This window comes from Coenobita brevimanus, chromosome 24 (genome assembly GCF_032717465.1).
Source record: "Coenobita brevimanus isolate Jiangsu-jjx chromosome 24, ASM3271746v2, whole genome shotgun sequence".
In the NCBI taxonomy this organism is placed as follows: Eukaryota; Metazoa; Arthropoda; class Malacostraca; order Decapoda; family Coenobitidae; genus Coenobita; species Coenobita brevimanus.
This window is the reverse complement of record NC_136977.1, coordinates 55,734,946-55,754,727: the sequence shown is the minus strand read 5'-3', so window position 1 is coordinate 55,754,727 and position 19,782 is coordinate 55,734,946. Positions and strand designations below refer to the sequence as shown.

General features: G+C 42.1%; 1 protein-coding gene across 1 annotated transcript in view; it reads left to right on the top strand.

The window, feature by feature from the left end:
• The window catches only part of Synj (synaptojanin), a 265,110-nt gene that overhangs the window by 58,182 nt on the left and 187,146 nt on the right, over positions 1-19,782 (top strand). Inside the window, exons 8-10 of the mRNA XM_080267540.1 lie at positions 5,975-6,128; positions 9,259-9,432; positions 13,034-13,207. Coding sequence (XP_080123666.1) covers positions 5,975-6,128; positions 9,259-9,432; positions 13,034-13,207 — 502 coding nt within the window. The remainder of the gene's footprint in view (positions 1-5,974; positions 6,129-9,258; positions 9,433-13,033; positions 13,208-19,782) is intronic.

The following is a 19,782-nucleotide window of genomic DNA, read 5'->3' as shown; positions in this document are numbered from 1 at the left end:
AAAAGAAGAGGGCTTCAGTAAACAATTTATATAATTCAGTATTATTCATCAAATAATTTTGATTAGTCATCATCATCATCATCATCATCATCAGCTAATCCTGTGTTGCCCCATGAAGAGCGTAGGAGCCCGGCGCTAAGCAAGTTGGTCCTGACATTTAAGGTGTGAGTGGTCAGCCTCTCTCATCCCTGGGTGGCATTATATGAGCAATAAACCCCAGGCACCCCTTGGTTACAAACCTGCACAGGCCTAATCCGATTGGAGTGCCTTAATTGCCCACTAAACCACCAGGATCCATAATTTTGTTATATGGTTACCACCCAGTGTAGTAAAGGGTTTCCTGGTGTATAGGAAACTGTTTGGCTTGTCACCCAGTGTAGAGTCACCCAAAGACAGAAGGAAGAGGAAAGAATGAAGGAAAGAAAGACAGAAGAGGAAGGAAGGAAGAGAGGAAAGGGTAGTCACCTGAGAGCAGCACTACATCAAGTGAGTGGATGGCAAGCTCCCTCACCTACCACTAATTTCTGTTAGAGTACTAGTAAATAATTTAAAGTCATTTATTTCCATTTCTGCTGTCTCCATGGATGATGACTAAGTGGGAAAGCAGCATGTCAGTAGGCTATGTTAAATGGCTTGATCATCAACTATGAATGGAGACAGCTTGTACTCAAAAACACGCAGCTATTACACTGCATTTGGCCAGCTTTCCATTAAGAAAAATCTCTGGAATCCATAGTATAGGTCAGAGGATTATCCATCCGTCATCCATCATCCAATTGTATGTTGCCCCATGAGGAGCACAGGAGCCCGGAGCTAGGCAAGTTGATCCTGACAATTAAGATGAGAATGACCAGCCGCACTCATCCTTGAGTGGCATTACGTGAGCAATAAACCCAACCACCCCTTCACTGGCTCAATCCAGTTGGAGCGCCGTAATTACCCACTAAACCACCAGGCACCATAATTTGGTTATGTGGTTACCACCCAGCGTAGTAAATGGGTTCCTGGTGTACAGGAAACCATTCGGCCTGTAAATCAGTGTAGAGTCACCCATAGGCAGAAGGAAAAGGAAAGAATGAAGGAAAGACATTAGAAGAAGGAAGGAATGGGGGGAGAAAAGGAAAGGGCAGACACCCGAGAGCAGCACTACAGTACATCAAGTGAGTGGATCAATGAATGAAATATAGAGACAGACCCTCTTTGCCAAGAGTCGGAGCTCCTTGGAGAATGCCAAATGTATATCATACCCAAGTATCCTTAGTATCTAGACGATTAGTAAGAGTAATAAAATGCACAGGTTCATAAACAAATCACTGAGTTCAAAACTTCCAAATCAGCATTTCCAGTTAAGCAGGACAGCAATTTACTCAGTAAGAAAGATATTACAGATTAAAAGATAGAGCAAAAGTATGTGCTTTTGCAGAACTTGTAATTTCATGTTTTGGTCCCCTTTCACGCATAGTGTAAGAGAAAAGGGTAAAACCTGTCATACCTCCTTACAACTGAAACTAATTTTGCTTCAACAGGGAATAAAGTAGCTAATTACAGTTATTATTTGGGAGGGGAAAACAAGGAATAAAAAGAAAAAAGGTCTAGCTGCTACTGGGGATAGAGAAGCCTTACTAAGAATAAAATAATTCTAATGGCATTCTTATTGTTCCTGTATCATTACTGTAACATATGAAAATCAAGTAATGAATCGCAGTCACAAGAATTTTCCTCAACTGGTCTTGAATACTAGACCATCTGTATTTGAAATCCTAGGAAGTGAATACTGTACACCATTACGGGGAATCATACTGCGTGCCGCATGGGGAGTAATACATAACGTATTCAGACCAGGAAAACGTATCGTGCAATGTTAACTCATAATTTATCATTGCTTCATCTTATTCATTTCTTATAATTTTTAGCGTGATGTACGTTTTCTGTATATTTGATATGATGTGAAAGTACAAAAGAGTTCATTGATTGGATGGCAGTACAGAGTGACTGAAGCAGTCTGAAACTCTGCCATCACTTCTTAAGGTGACTGTACAAGGAGTCTTGTGGTGTTGTGCTTCTTCTTTCCTCTTTCCATTCTCTGTCACTCCCTCCCCATGCCAGCTGATGGTTGTTTGTCAGGTTAGCTACTCTCTTCTTAATTCACTGTAGCCAAACAGTGAAAACAACTTTCTTCATATCTTGTACTGGATGCTTATACAGTACTTGTTACATGTACCCCATAATATTTGATATAATTGCATTTAATTATTTTTTTTTTTTTTTTTTTTTTTTTTTTTTTACGGTGGTCATAGAATATGAGTAATCTAACACTTGTCTTGTCCGTACTATAATAGCTAGCAATATGTAAGCCTGTATTGCAGTATGTATACTAAAACCTGTAAAAAAAAAAAAAAATAGGTACATTATTGCCCAAGACAAATCCTGGAACTAAAATCCGTTGAGACTGATATATGGAGGTTAAAGTTAATGGAACTGCCTTACTCGGTCTGTCATACCCGTAGACTGTAAAATCCAGTCTTAAATGCTATATATCCAGACATCTTGAACTGAAGTGATATTGATTTTGGGTGTCTTGTTAAACTGATTTTGAAGGGGACATTTTTTTTGCAGGCTCTTACCCTTTCATTCTCTCTTATTTCCATTAAGAATTAAAAAAAAAACAGTACAGTGGAATCTCCTAAACTGTGGCATTATGGTACAGTACTGTGCATATGCCGTGATATGAGAATTCTGCGAGTTAGAAATAACAAATCTAATGGGGAAAACTACTTATGGATCTGTCGTCTTGGAAGAGTTGTTGTCCTTACCCCCAAACCTATGTCAGACTGGTTACCAGCCAACACAGACAACCTGGAAAAGAAATTAGTAAAGCATATTTAATGGAAATGAACAGTAATGTAAGATTCTTACCTGACTCCAACTAATGACATTGCTTGCATGGCCGGGGGAGGGGGGAGGGGTACCAACGCTTGAGGCAGACTTCAGCCTCTCAGAATGAGGTGAGTGTGCTGCTGCCATTGTGTTGGTTCTTTCTCATCAACCTCCCTCAGGAATCCCTCAAAGTCCAGTGTGGAGACAATGGAAATGGTGTCATTGTAGCCCTTAGCTGCCTGAGTTGTTGTACTAGTCGTCGATTTGTTGGGATTAATTACTTCCCAGATGGGCCCAGCCTTTCCATATACAATATTGTATTGAAATGAGTCTTTCACAGGTTTGTTTCGTTTATATTTTCGTTTTGTATTTGAATGTTCCAATATGCTTGCATGTGTCGGCCTTAGTCACCTAACGGTGGCTCTCCGTGCTGCTTGATCTCTGGGAGCTTCCCTGTTTAGTCTCTTATCCCAGAGGTCATGCTCAATGACCTCATCCCCGGTCTTTTCAGTCTGCCTCTTGCTACCTTACCCATAACATTAACACTTCTTACCTTCTGCACCTAATTATCATCCCCCATCCTCTCCACAAGCCCAGACCATCTCAATCTATCCCTCCTTATCACAACATCAATACACTCCAGACCCATTGTACCTCTCAACTCTTCCATTGTAAACCTAGCTTCCCCAATCCTTGCACTCAGAGATATACTGCACATCCTCCTAATCATTGCCATTTAATATACGTTTGAGCCTGTGAATATCCTTTTCCTTCACCGTCCAGGTCTTGCATCCATACAGCATTACACTCCTAACACATGCTGCATACAAAGATCCCTTAGCACGGAGCGAGAACCCTCTCAGTGTCAGGAGAGGCAACAGCTCCCTGAACTTCTTCCAACCATTCCTCACTGTAACAACAGAGCAAGCACCAGCCCCACCTTCAGCACATAACAATCTCCCAAATAACAAAATGCTTCCACACATTCAAGAGACTCACCAGCAAGTTCAGTCCTTTCATGCCTGACAATTTTCACATGCTCTTCCCAACACACTGCACATATGCAGTCAGCATGATCTCACAATCTACCTCTAGTATCACTACGTCTCTTATACACCCACTTATGACAAACATTGCACAAGATGGAATTACTTCCCACACCCTTGTGGGAAATCGCAAATGGCCACTCCCCCTCTTCTATGACAGTACTGCCCCCAGCCGTATATACCATCTTTTTTGTTTTATCTGCATTTACTCTTAAACCCTTGTGCCCCATACCATCTCTCATCTTCCTAAATTTTTCCTCCGCCTCCCTTTCATTTTCTGCAATCAATACCAAATCATCAGCATACAACATCTCCCACAGGAGTCCATTTCTGAAGTCATGTGAGAAGGCTTTAAGTGCTGTACCATAATACACAATGAGGAGCTCAAGACTGACCCCTGATGCACATCAACATTATGGAAAACTCACCCAAATCTCCATTCACCCTTACCTGCGTACAAGCACCCTCATACATGGTCATAACCACCCTAACCAACCACTCCTCAATCCCATGCTTTCTCATTGCCCATTCCACCACCTCTCTAAGGACTGTCAAAGGCCTTCTTCAAATCAACAAAAACAAAGTACAGTTCCCTTTTGTTTCCTGTATACTTTTCCTGAAGCTGTTGAACATTGAATATGGCATCAGTGGTCCCCCTGCTTGGCATAAACACTAACTACATCTCATCAGTATGCACTCTGCTCTAATCATACCTTCTAGAACTCTCTTCATTACCTTCATTATCTAGTCCTAAAGCTTTATGCATTTTTAAGTTCCTCTTTCCAGAGCATCACCCTTCCCCTTCTACACATTTACAGTTACACTCTTCAGCCAGTCAGGATTGCCACAGCTACTGGGCATATTTATAAACTTACCTCTGAAAGCTACAAATGAGGATTTAGAATGTATGATACACTGATGTGTCCAGTTGGAGCAGTGGTTGGTAAATAACGTTGGAGGGATCATCGGTAAACACTGTTGCAGACGACCTGCCTGCTTCCTTAAATCCGTAGAATCGGTATATTTTGTTTTTTTCCCATTCACTTCTTGCAGTCACAATTCAACAATTAACTCTCAGTGTTGCATTTGTACCAAAACTACTTAACTTCAGATCATAAGTTTTTGATAAATGGAATCACTGTGCCCTTTTGGTAAAGAAGTAACTTGTTGAGTCCGTTATGGTGGGCAACTGTGACTTTCTTCTCACTGCCGTCAATCCTCCTCATTACGTGTAAGTTTTGGGTGTAAGTTAATGTTGGCTTCTTGTTCTTCACCTTCCTTGAAGAAGTTGTAGGCTTAGGAGGGTTACGAACGGTAATGGTAACACTGGGCAGGTGGAGGAAGCACAGAGGAAAAAAAAAATTCTTGTAGACCACGCCGGAACTACACGCTTTCAACGGGGAGGGGACAGTGCACTGAGCCGGGAGCCAGGGCGTCAAGTACACACGTCTGTCATGCTTGGTGTGGGAGGGAAGTGCTGTGATTGGCTTATAGTAAGTGCTGTGCTACGGTATGGTTGGTTTAGTAATTGCCGTGCTTCACTATGATTGGTTTACGTCCAGCTAGACATACGGACTTGAGGTAATGGCGGAACGTCTTGCACGAGGCATTGGATAAGTGCCAATTTTGAGGCTGCATCCGTGAATTTTGTATGATTTCTGTGAGTTGCTGATGTTGCAAGTTGTTGCACGATGTTGCCGCATATTATAAATCCGCTGTTTAAGACCATGCAATTTAGGAGATTCCACAGTATTTCATCGTGTTTTGTCTTTCATATAAAAAAAAGTAAAGTTAGATTTTTTAGGAATTTGAAAACCTGTGCATCATATGCACCTTCTGATAAGTGATTTCTGTAGTTTAAGTGTTGAGTCACCTTTCTTCTTGACATTTAATGTGGGGAGAGAAAAAGTTTTGGATGATCATCTGACAGTGCTGGGGAACAGGCTGAAAAATCACTTTATTGACATTTCTTTAATGCATGACTTCTGTTTATCTCTTATTGTCATAAACTACATATAATTGTGTAAATTAACTCAGAAGTTCCCCCCTAGGTTCATGGTACGTGGGGTGAATGATGGAGGCCATGTTGCAAACTTTGTTGAGACAGAACAGCTGATTCACATCGATTCTTTGGATGATGTAGTATTGTCCTACATTCAGACCCGTGGCACAGTACCGCTGTTTTGGGAGCAGCCCGGACTCAATGTAAGTTTACTATTGTGGGATAATGTCCCACTGATCTCATATCTCAGCAACAGAAAGATAAGAGTAAGGATAGATGACGTATATTCTAATTTCCACACAACTTATACTGGTGTACTACAAGGATCAGTCCTGGTTCCAACCCTGTTCCACATTCATATTTAGGATCTCTCTTCTGTCATTGATACGGTAATACCGTTCATTCATATGCACATGACTCAGTGCATCACAGCTCCTTTACACTTAACCCTTTGGTGTTTATGGGTGCGGTGCAGATTTCATGCACTTGTTCCCATTTGACGCAGGGTGCGTCTGTGCACATTTCAACCGCTTATTACCATTTGACACTGGTTGCGTCGAACAAAATAGCCCCTGTTTGTTTGGTTATGGAATGATTGCTGGGCAAGAACAAAGCACTACTTGCTTCCCAGTGTATCCCTCCACTGCACTTAACCCTCTCAGCACTCAGAGTCATCCCACTGCCCCAGTCAGTGTACTACGAGCCTTGTTCGAGCGTGAGATAATTTCCTTTCACATTCTTTAAAATTGGCCCTAATTGACCTACAGTAATTCTTTATACACAAAAATGTAGCCAAATATATTCCCTATAACTTTTTCTCAGTAACATTTACTATAAAAATTATATTTCTATGAGAAAGAGACTGAAAAGAAAGTGAAGTAAGAAAAAAATTAAGGCATAATTTACATTCGGGTGATCTTTTTTACAACACTATAAGCAAGTACAGTAAGACCTCACTATAATGGACTAATTGGGGCCCAAGCCATTCCAAAAAAGCGAAATTCCAATAAAAGCGACATCTGGACTTCCCCCTGCTAACCTGAACATTTTCCGATATATCAGACATTAGTCCTGATTGCACTACCACTACCACTGCAGTACTGTACTGTATTATACCTTCACTACAATAATCAAATGGTATAATATGTATAATAATACCGTACTGTACTGTACACTGATAGACATGATGGACATGTCTTTTATTTACCTTATTATGGTGAACATAGCTGAGGTGGTCAGGTAGTCCGGACTGCTTCTGGCTTTATCGGACTTTTTCCAGTGTATGGGAATTTAGTCCGGTAACTCCTCACTTCTGATAAAAATGAATTCTGGTCTATTGAAGTCTGTTATATCGAGGTCTTACATTTATTCAGGGTTACGGTAAAAAAAAAAATATGATTATCAAAGCATAAATGAGGGTGTGAGGATAAATTGTTTATGAAGTATTGAGTGTGCAGGAATAGCATGGTGATGGGGGGGTGTCTATCAGTGTGTGGCCTTGGATGCTGAGGCCCCCTCCCAAGTACTTGTTCGTGGTAGGATGCAGCCTGCGTTGAATGGTAATATAAGGGTTAACTATCCACTCACAAAAGTTGATATCTCTGATTCCCATTTCAGCACAACAATCTCCATAAATCAAGACTTATCTAAAATCATTGAATGGAGATCAAATAATGTAATCTCAGTTAGTGCTAGGAAGCCCAAATACAGTAATCTCTCCAATGTCCGATGTAATACAGCCAAAGGCATGTCTGGGAAGTGGATTTGTCTGGATACTGGGACCCTGTGTCCTGGACTGGTACTTATGGACCCTAACCCAGCCTAACTTAGAAAACCACCTACATAACTCCTTACCGGACATGCTTAGCACCTATTTAAGACCCTATTCACACAAATAAGGGACAGACAGCATGAAATAAATGAAAAGGAACCAGAGAATAAGGAATTAGAAGTGAGTGTGGAAAATATTTAGCAGTGTACAGGGTACTTACAACACGTTCATGGCCGTTACGAAGATTAACCCTCCTCCTTTAAGGCTCTGGTGGTGGTGAAAATGCTCTTGAAACACATACAGTAATCCAGTGTAATTGGTACCAGACCCTTGATGATAAAGCCAATAGTTATTAAAACTGAACACCATGCTGTTCGGTAATTTCCCAGGTGTCATGGCTTTTGCCGAACAAGATCGTTTAATATAGAGTGTCATTAAACTGTACAATTGTACACAATAACACACATATAGGTCAAAATGGCTTTTTTTTCTCAATAAATGCTCTATTTATGTCTCCTTTCATGATGCTGGTCACCCAGAGACTGATGCGGCCTTTTGTAGGATGTGGAGGAGTGAGTGTGTGTGTGTGTTTTTTTGGGGGGAAAATTTGTTAAATGAACATAATGTTCGGCCAGTTCAAGGTGGTCATTAAAACTGGAATTTGTTAAAAGAAATTTCATTATATCGAGGGTTTACTGTAATGAAATTATTTGTGTTTTTTCTGAACAGTACTCTCTATGGACCTCTCACATTAGATCACTTGCTAAAACCACCTCAAACAAACTTGGACAGTATTGTAGAGAATCTGTAACTTTACTGACAGGCGGTTTACTGTAATGTACAAGATTCGTGTGCTCTCAGCTTAGATATTGCTCATGCTTGTAGAATAGGTGTGGAAAGGTTGCACTAAAACAACTGGACAAATATCTGAACAAAGCTTTAAAAATAATTAATAACCCTGCAGCTACTGATGAACTACTGTATCTCCCCTACAAATAAGATGGAATGTTGCCTCCCTTGCATTACTTTACAGATACTCCACTTTTATGCCAAATTTCTCAAAGTTGCATTCATCTTTCCATCTCTCCATGCCTTCCCGCATGCTACACACGCATCTAATAACACTCATGACCTGACTGCATTATTGCAGAACTTCTGCCAGTCGAAATTCCTTTGTTCCCTGAATTGCTTCCTTTTGGAACTCTCCCCAGATTAGTCAAGTTTCCCCACAAACTTCAACTGCCAGCAGTTTTTTTTTTTTTTTTTTTTTTTTTTTTTTTTTTGAGGGGAGGGGACACCCTTTATTTGGCATATGGAATTTTCAAAAAATGAATTTGTTTTCCTGCCTCTTCATTAAAAGAAAGAAAGAAAAAAAAAAATGTAATATAGATACATTTGACTCATGTTGAAAAGGTGTTTAGACTGAAAGATAAATGCTGTAATGAATGGTACACAGTGTGATGGTTTGAAGCTTGTGATGCTGTGTTTTAATTAGGGAGAAAGCTTTTCTTTTATAATTTTATGTAAAAATTTTTTGGTAATCAAATGCCTTTATTCCCTAGGTTGGATCACACAAAGTGAAGATGTCAAGGGAACCTGAAGTGTCAGTGCAAGCATTCCAGAAGCACATGAGGTTCCATCGAGAACGCTATGGCAGACTTGTTGTGCTCAACTTACTAGGTACCGGGGTCACTGGGAGGAGTCAGGGTGAAGCAGCACTGTCACACTTATTCCAGGTTACTTCATTCTCAGGTCTTACCTTTTATGCTTAAGTCATGGTCATACATCAAACAGTTCATTTCATGTTTATGAATCTCACTATCTTCTGCTGCCAGCCATGACATGTAACTTATAAAGTATTCTCAGCACTTTACCTTGTTACCTGTGATATTATGTTTATTATCGTCTGCCTTACAAAGCGCAGCAATTATGTTTTTGCCTGCCTCTGTGTGTCTGTCGGTGTGTGTTCTTACCTTACCTAATTGTTCTTACCTAATTGTATTGTTATAGGAATGAGTCAAGCTCGTACTGTCCTGTGTGTGTGTATTTACCTAGTTGTGATATACAGGAAATGAGTTAAGCTTCTGGGGTACTGTCTCTCTTTCTCAATGAGTCAAATTTTGCTTTGAACTCGTTTAAGTTTTTAGATTGGTTGATCTCTTTGTCCAGGCTATTCCACAGGTCTATGCATCTATATGGGAAACTATATTTCTTGATATCCATCAGGCAACATGGCTTTTTCAGCTTCATTCTGTGTCCTCTTGTTACTCTCCCATCCCATACAAACAGATTTTTTCTGTCAATTTTTTCTACTCCCATCATGGCCCTGAACACTGCGATCATGTCGCCCCTCTCTCTCTCCTTGTGTGTGTGTGTGTGTGTGTGTGTGTGTGTGTGTGTGTGTGTGTGTGTGTATTTACCTAGTTGTGATATGCAGGAAATGAGCTGCGCTAGCGTGGTACCATCTCTGTTTCTCAGTAAGTCAGATTTTGTTTTGAACTCACTTAAGTTTTTAGGCTGGATGATCTCTTTGTCCAGGCTATTCCACAGGTCTGTGCAGCTATATGGGAAACTATATTTCTTGATATCCTTCGAGCAACTTGGCTTTTTCAGTTTCATTCCGTGTTCTGTTGTTATTCTCCCATCCCATACAAACAAATCTTTTCTGTCAGTTTTTCCTACTCCCATCATGGCCCTGAACACTGCAATCATGTTGCCCCTCTCTCTCCTTTCTTCTAAAGAAGGCAGATCCAGCTTTTCCAGGCTCTCTCTGTACGACAGATCTGCCAGGCTAGGGACCATCGTGATTGCTGTTCTTTGTTTTATCTCAATCTTGTTTATATCTTTCTTTTTGTGTGGGGACCACATTACTGCTGCATATTCCAACCTGGGGCAGATCATGGCCACAATCAATCTTTTCATCATCTCATCCATGTAATGAAATGCAACTCTTATGTCAGTGTGTGTGTGTGTGTTTCCATTATATCTCATGAACAGCTTGAGCTGTTAACATGAAACCTTCAGGGTATCAAGATATGGTTAAAATCTTGGCCGAGTTTGAAAATGGGCACTTGGGGTCATCAAGATCAGCAAAATGGCTGCCAGAGGTCAACTAGTTTTTATCACCCACCTTTAGCACCACTGTATTTCATGAGCAGCTTGAGCTGTCAGCATAAAACCTTCAGGGTATGAAGATATTGCCAAAATCTTGGCCGAGTTCAAAAATGGGCACTCAGGGTCAAGGTCAAGGTCGGCAAAATGGCTGCCAAAGGTCAAGTAGTTTTTATCACCCACCTTTAGCACCATTATATCTCATAAATAGCTTGAGCTATCAACATGAAACCTTGAGAGTATCAAGATATGGCCGAAATCTTGGATGAGTTCAAAAATGGGTACTCGGGGTCAAGATCAAGGTCACCAAAATGGCAGCCAAAGGTTATCTAGTTTTTATCGTCCGCCTTTAGCACTGTTCAGTCTCATGAACGGCTTGAGCTGTCAACATGAAATCTTCAAGGTATCAAGATATGGCGAAGTACACATTGTGGCAGGTGATTAGCATTCGGCGTCCGAATGCTTTTCTTTCATTGTAATGGAAATGTCACTGGTATAAAGCACCCATGCCTTGATGCCAGGTTTTAAAAAGTCAGTTCCATTTTCAGTTTTGTTATTCAATATTGATTAAGCAGTCTCATTATGATCACTATTGCTACAGGTATGTAAAGATTTTATCATCACAATACTGCAAAGTTTAGTGGAGAGAAATCATACGTAATGTAACGTGTAATCATGCTACAAAACTCCATTTCATGTTTCTTTCACATATCATAATGTATTGTGTACTCAGCAAACACAGTAGAAAACCAGTGTAAGCTTCACATGACTTGTCAAAGCAAACTAATGTTTGAATATTGTTCTTTGAGTCTGTATGCATTTTGATTCTCCCTCCCTCCCTCTCTTCCTCATCAGATATCACTTTACTCCTATCTACAATTACTTTCATATCACACCTCTTACACATTCACAAAATTTTGGTACAATTTGCAGAGATCATATTTAGTGTTTAGCAGGGAATACAGCATCATATGTATAGTTGCATCAGATCTCCACCCCTCTTTCCACAAGTAGTTTTGACTTTCATAACCCCATCCACTTATGTACCATATTTGCTGGTGTATAAGGCAACTCTTGAACCTCATAAAAAAAATGCCCAAACTTGGGGGTTATCCTAAACACCGGGTATAAAATCCTAACCTCTACATCCTGTGGTTATGGGATCAATTGACGTGATAGAGAACATCGCCAAACACTCACTTTGATCCTTGTTTCTCTGAATATAGTCCATGTATTGTCAGAAACTGTTGAAATTGCTAACATCATCATCAGACACAATTTGTTTTCTATATGAAGGCAAACTTTTATAAAAAAAAAAAAAAAAAATCTCCATGGATATGGCCATGAGGACATAAGAAAGATGAGTAACCCACACAATGAACACCATCGTGTGTCTCAGTAGCAACTGGCTGGTTTATTTATAAATTACCACCGATCGCAGGGTTGCCAGCACTGAAGCAGGGCTCATTACCAGCAGTGATAAACAACAGTGACACAGTTGTTATTCCTGGTGGATTAACTTCAGTCCTACAACCACTTGATGTCTGTCTGAATAAACCATTCAAATACCGCATCCATGAGCAATGGAACGAGTGGATGATCAGTGGTAAAAAGTTGTGTACAAGTGTTCGGACTATGCATGCTTCAGGTCTGGATGAGCTATGATTTTATTATCAGTGCATGGAATGATATTTCTATGGAAACAGTCATCAACTCTTTCAAGAAATATGGAATATCCAGTTCAGTGGATGGCATAGAAGATGACATTTTGTGGGCGGATAAGGAAGAGGAAGCCGATGCCGAAGCTACACCTTTGAGGTCAGAGTTTGGTCCTTACAACGAAGAACTGCAAAGTTTAACGCAGGATGAACTTTATGAACTGATGATGTCAGATGTGGATGACATTGATTTTGAAGGTTTTTAATCACTGACAGTTGATGTGCTGACTTTAATAAAAGGTAGCTTTCATTTAACCCATTTTATGAAATTCATGGTAAAATGATTTTAAGTTACAGTATGAGTTTATACTCGAATATTAAATGTATAACCCATTTTGATATCAGAGGTGGCATGTGCAACATAGACAGCCTGTAAAACTCATAGAAGAAGTGGGTTAAAAGGAAAGCCTAACCAAAGGCTGTGTTGCTTAGCAACGTGTTATTTTTCTCCCGTGACACTATTAATATTTTAAGTACTGCAGTGTAGTAATATCTAATTTACTTACAGATCCAACATCTCAACTGCCCATGGAGCAAGGATTCTCCCCATATTGTTTTTGACTTTCATCAAGAGTGTAAGGGTGGAAATACTGATAATCTCAGGAAGAAACTTCAACCTCGTATAAAGAATGAAATTGATACATATGGATACTTCTGCTCCAGGAATGGAAAAGTACAATCTGTAAGTTCTGTATTATCTTTCCAGCTGTTTTGTACATATAATGTTTAATTTACTGCCCTCCATTTTTATAACATTTGTGTTCTCTTCTTGACTTCAGTCATCAAATATCCATGTTTGTTTTGTACCCAATCCCATAAAGAAAGGAGTTCATTTCTGAAGTCATGTGAGAGGGCTTCAGGCACTATGATAAACAATAAGGGGCTCAAGACTGACCCCTGATATATGCCAGCATTTACAGAAAACTCATCACTCATATTTCCATTCAATCCTACCTGGATGCGACCACCGACACAAATATCCACGACCACTCTAACCAGCCGCTTCTTGATCCGAAGCTTTCTCATTGCCCATTTTGCCACCTTTCTGAGGACTCAATCAGAGGTCTTCTCCAAAAAAACAAAGAAACAAATTACAGATCCCTTTTCTTTCCCATATATTTTTCCTGAAGCTGTCAAACAATGAATATAGCATCGCTGGTCCCTTTTCCTGGCATAAACCCAAACTTCATTACATCAGCATTCACTCATTCTTTAATCATACCATCTAGATCTCTCTCCATTACCTTCATTATCTGGTCCAAAAGTTTTATGCCTCTAAATTTTCATCTTTCCAGGGCATCACCCTTTTCCTTGTACACATTTACAGTCACATTCATCAGCCAATCATCTGACAGCACACTCATATATAATCATATTTATCAAATCAGTAACTCTCCCTGTTCCTATACTGGTATCTCCTGAGGTCATCAGCATTTTAGCAGTCAACCGAGACACATCTACTGCCTTCCCCATCTGCACCCTGCCTATTTTCCTGGCCACAGTAACAGCATCGGTCAAAAGTCAAGGGCCAAACACTGGATCGACTGACTCCAAACTTTCCATATTCCAGTCAGACTTCTCATTCAGCAGCTGGTTATAATGCTCTTTCCAGGTGTCTTTAACCCCTGCCGCACTAATTGTTATCAACCCAGTTACCTTCCCTGAGTCAGTTTTTCAGACTTTTTATTTTAATATTACAGTAATCACTCTAATATCCGGACACCCAATAACCGAACATCCCCACTACCCGGACCTTATCGTCCTGGGATCCAACATTCCCAAAATGGTCCGAAAACCCAAAAAAATAAAAAAAATAAAAAATCAATTTTTTTGCCGTCCGTAATTTGAACTTGCCGCGCGCGCCGCGGGAGAGCATTGTTTTGGTTCGTCATTCCTCTGACGTCTGATAGAGCGCCGCTGCATCCTCCCCACTTCCCGCCTGTCTCTCACCGCGACTGGACCTACGCTCTTCGTAATGGCTGCCCACGTGCTCGCTTTTGTAGTGGTGCCGTACTTGCTGCAAGGCCTCCTGCTGTTCTCGGCCCTCCTCTTAGTGTGTGTGATGATGGCCCCGCCACCTGAGAAAAGGAAGAGAGTGGTGTTGACTCTGGAAAAGAAGAGGGAGATATTGGAGAAAGTTGATGCGGGTTGGTCTTCTTCACGCATTCTCCGCGAGTTTAACCTGGCCCGGTCGACTTTGTTCGATATCAAACGTTCCCGAGACAAACTCATGCAGCACACGGCTGACTTCTCGTTGAGAAGCAAACGCAACGTGGAAAGGAAGGTTATGTTTACCCCCAAGTTTGCAGAAATCGACCTATCCACGTTGATTTGGTACCGACAGCAACCTGCAGCTGGTGTGATGGTACGTGGAACGGAGCTGAAGGCTGCTGCTGAGAAGTTTGCAAGGCTTCACGACGCCCTAGACTTCAAGGCATCCGAGGGTTGGCTCTTCGCGTTCAAGTTGCGATATGGCCTTACTAACCGTAAAGCACATGGCGAAGCATTGGACGCTGACGAGGATGGAGTTGACGAGTTTCGGCACAAGGTGAAAGGCTTGATCGACAGGGAGGGCCTCACTCTCGGCCAAGTCTATAACGCAGATGAAACTGGCCTATTCTATCGCTCGGTGCCAACGAACACTCTAGCCGATGAGACGGAGAAGCGTGTACCTGGCCGCAAGCATTCTAAGGAACGGATATCTGCTTTGTGTTGTGCCAGTGCTAATGGCATGCACCGGCTTAAGCCCGTTGTTGTTGGCTGTGCAAAGCAGCCTCGGTGCCTTCGTGGGGTGATGGATGTCCTTCCTGTCGTATGGTACCATTCTTTGAAAGCATGGTTCACAGCTGTGATTTTCAAAGACTGGTTTCACCGTCACTTCGTCAAGGAGGTCATCCAGTACCAGACGAAGACACTGGGAATCCCTCGCGACCAGGTAAAGGCTCTCCTTCTGCTCGACAATGCACCTGCCCACCCGTGCGACAAGGACTTGGTTGCTGAGAATGGCCGTATTAGGTGCATGTTTCTGCCACCTAATACGACTGCTCTCATTCAACCCATGGACCAAGGAGTGATCGTGGCAACAAAGCGCCTCTACCGTTGGAAGTTCCTGGACGAGGTGATGGTTGTTCTCGAGGACGAGGACGAGCGCAGGGAAGGACGTGACACTCGAGGCAAGCGGACTTTGGAAAACCTTCGCCGCTACAACATCAAGTCTGCGGTGTACAATTGGACTAGTGCATGGAAGGAAGTCCCTGTGAAAACTCTTGAAAATGGTTGGTCTCGTCTGCTTCTCGGAACAGATGTGGAGTACGATTTTCTGGGCTTTGACGTGGATGACTTCCATGCACGGCTACGTACGCACGGCGACGTTGTTGATGTGGATGATGTACGTGAGTGGTTGGACGACGACGAGGGCGATCCTGGGTATCAGACGTTGTCTGATATCGAGATCGCGTCTTCGGTTGCTGGTGTCAGTCCCGAACTTGAAGATTCCGACGACGAAGGCGACGATGATGCGGACTCCTCTCAGCAGGACACTACTCCAGCCATCCCCAAGCTGAGCGCACTCCGGGAACATCTAGAGTTCGTCCTAGACTACCTGGAACACCCGGACTGCGACAGGGAGATGGGGCCCTTGGGACTCGTGGAGGAAGTGCGTGCTTTCAGGCAGCGCATCATCAATCGCCAGAATCGTCGGTCCTTGCGTCAGTCAACGATTGACAGTTTTTTCAGGCCCGTGACTCCCGCTGTGCCAAGCCCTGGCTCCACTCCGTTGCCTCCCCAAGACAGGCCCTCATGCTCCGAGCCACAGCCCAGCACATCAGCTACAGTAGAGTCACCGCTCGATGTGAGTTTGCGGCTTTCGTCAGAGTCTTCTGTAGACGGTACACCATCACCACGACCCAGCGATGCACCCTTTGGTCGCCTGCCAGTGATACTCTCGGACTCTGACAGTGAATAAACAGCAAGAACTTCTCCACTAGACCACACGGGAATTTTGAGTGTTGTGCAGTGAAAAAAACGGTGTGTTTTGTTAAGGTTTTCGAAATGAGAGAAAAGACTCAGTGGAAACAAAATTTAACGTAACTAACCTTCTTTGTTTTGGCTTTGGAAAATAAAAAAAACTTGGGAAAAGTTAATGTGCAACACAAAATTAAAATGGAACATTATTTGGACTAAAGTGAACACTGTGAAGAGAACGGACTTCTGTGTGTTACTGACTAAGTTCAGTGCAAGACTTCAGGAAGAGTGTACTGCAAGTGCTTCAGGAAATCGTTCTTACTGTCAGAGTCCGAGAGGAGGCGGTTATTCATCGAGGTGGCCAGGGACTTGCTGTAAGTAGCCAGAATGTTTCATATTGTCCTTTTTTCCATACTATACTTACCAGAATGTTTCCTACTGTACTTTTTTCCATACAATACTTACCTCATGCATGTGCAGTAGGAATGTGTTTTTCAGAGTTAGGCTAGGTTAGGGTCCATAAGTACCAGAATGTTTATTAATGTATGAACATACTTCTAAACCCTCATTTTATGTTTCTTTTGCATTTATTTCAGTCATTTATGTGCCTTATTGGTGTGATTTGGGTCTTAAATAGGTGCTATGCATGTCCAGGGGGAGTTGTATAGGTGTTTCTCTGAGTTAGGGTCCATAAGTACAAGTCCATAAGCTGGGGCCCAATATCCAGACGAAACCAATAACCGAACCTACCGATGGCTCTATTAATCCGGATATTGGAGGGATTACTGTACGTTGATTTTTTGTCATCAGATCAAGTGTTTCCGAGCTGGAACTCTTCATCACCCTTGTTTTTTGGTAATTTACACCTCTTGGTTGTGTGTGAGGACAGCTCTAAGTCTCCAGCACCGTGAGAGGTAGACGGGGATGAATCCGCTATTGTTGGGCTAGGCCACAAATAAGAACCGAATTACTAAATATGCAGTATTTGGCAACTGCGGTGTGGCAGGGTTTGGCAGCAGTGCTGATGATGTAGAGAGAGACTCAATGTTTTCATGGAATCCACTGATGCTTCGTCATGCTTGAAATTATGGCATGGAGACCCATCACCTCATATGAGGCAATCAGCGTGGCCAGGGGTGGCCTGCATATCTGAATTGCTAAATATGTGGTATTTGGTACCTTGTGATGTGGCAGGGTTTGACAGCAGCTCTGATGATGTTGAGGGAGACTCAGAATTCCCATGGAAACCACTGACGCTTCCTCGTGATTGAAATTATGGCTCCAAAACCCATCGCCTTTTATGAGGCGATCAGCGTGGCCAGGGGTGGCCTACATGGCGCCTCATATGAGGCGATCAGCTTGGCCAGGGATGGCCTACATAACGCCTCATATGGGGCGATGAGCTCAGGGGGGGTTAATATCCTCACTGTTCGCCACTACTTTTATTTCATTCTTCACACAATGCTCACCAGTGACATTCCTGTTTTCCCTCTTCATCTGATTTTCCGCCTTACATATCATATTCTTCCTTTCAGTGCAATTTAGGTTATCAAGTAAGAGTCTCTGAGACTCAGATTTTGCCCAGTGTGCCTCTTTTCTATCCATATGCCTGGCAGCCAAGTGTTCCCCTTTATTATCACCCCTTTTATGTCAATGGAGAGAAACTGGAATTGGTCAGAGAGCTCAAATGTAATTGTGAAAGTAAAGAAATGATTTACATACAAAGGTAGAAGAAAGTGTAAGAAAGGAAGTGAAAGAAATCATAAAGAATAACCCAAAACTTTCATCATCATGATCATCTGTATCTCCTTTCCCACTCTAGGTTAGGGTGAAGAGTAGCAGTGCCCAGAGTGCCCAGACAGCTCAAGTTTGCCCAGTTCAGTGAGCCACACTTCCATTCACTCATCATTCAAGCTCCTGGAATTCTAGCTCTATCTGATATGTCAGAAACTTTCACCACATTCTCTATCTTCACATAAACGTATCCGATTGAGTCAGTCCAAATGCTGTCATGTTAAAAACGGGTACCAAATCCCTGATCATGCACTTCTCACAACACTCATCTAGCCAGCTCGATCTCTTGCCAGTCCCCTAGCTTCACCGACTTCCATACGTCTCTTCCTCACACACTCATTCACCATATCCCTCCACTTTCTCTTTGGTGTACCTTGCCTCCTCCCTCCTTCAAATTCATTCATATAAACCTTTTTCACCACTCTATTGTTATCCATCCTCTCCACATGACTGTACCATCTTAGTACACTCTCATCGATTCTGGTGTCCACAGACTTCCTCACTCCGCATCTTTCACGAATCACATTATTTCGTATCCTATCCACTCGGTATTCCACATACATTCCTCAGCTGTCCCATCTCTACTGCACTCACTCTTGCCTTTTCATTTTCATGCCACACCATAGTCTCACATCCATATGTTAAAGTTGGAACTAACACCCCTTCATGTAAGCCTCGTGCAGCTGTAACACTCAAGCCTCTGTTTTTTATCAAGGCTTTCATAGCACCAGCTATTTTCCTTCATTGTGCCACTTTCCACTTTTTTGCACATTTTCCTTTCTTTTCTATCACTGTACCAAGGTATTTGAGCTCTCCCACCAATTCCAGTCTCTCTCCATTGACTGTAACACCACACTGAGAGTCTCCTTCTCTTTCGATGACCATCACGTTATTCTTTTCTGTATTTACATTCAATGCTCAGTTCTCACAGACATCAGCAAAGATGCATTAGTCTACCAAGTTCTTGTCCGGTATTTGTAAGTACACTGCTGTCATCAGCATACAACAAATTTGAGATATTCCATCCATGACCATTCATTACCAATGCCATTCGTTTGACAGAGTTCCTAGGGAGGTGGTGAAGTGGCAGTGAGACTGCATTGGATAGAAGAATGGTTGGTTTAATTGGTTATGGTAATGCATGAGGGTGCTCACACCCAGGCGAGAGTGAATGGGGGTTTGAGTGATGAGTTTTACATTATAACTGGCATACACCAGGAGTTAGTTGTAAGCTTTTTATTGTTAATCATGGTACTTGAAGCTGTCACGTGACTTCAGGACTGGACTTGAATGAGGTGGTGTACGCTGACGATTTGATTTTGATCTCAAGGGATGAGAGGGAGGTGGAGGAAAGATTTAGAAAGTGGAGAGAAGGATTGGGGTGCTGGCCATCCCCACTGTAACGATGAGATGTGTTTGGGAAAACCCATTGTTGAGCCGGGGTATTGTTAAACAGGGATGTTATAACATAGAAAGTATAGCGATGCGTTTGGGAGCCTT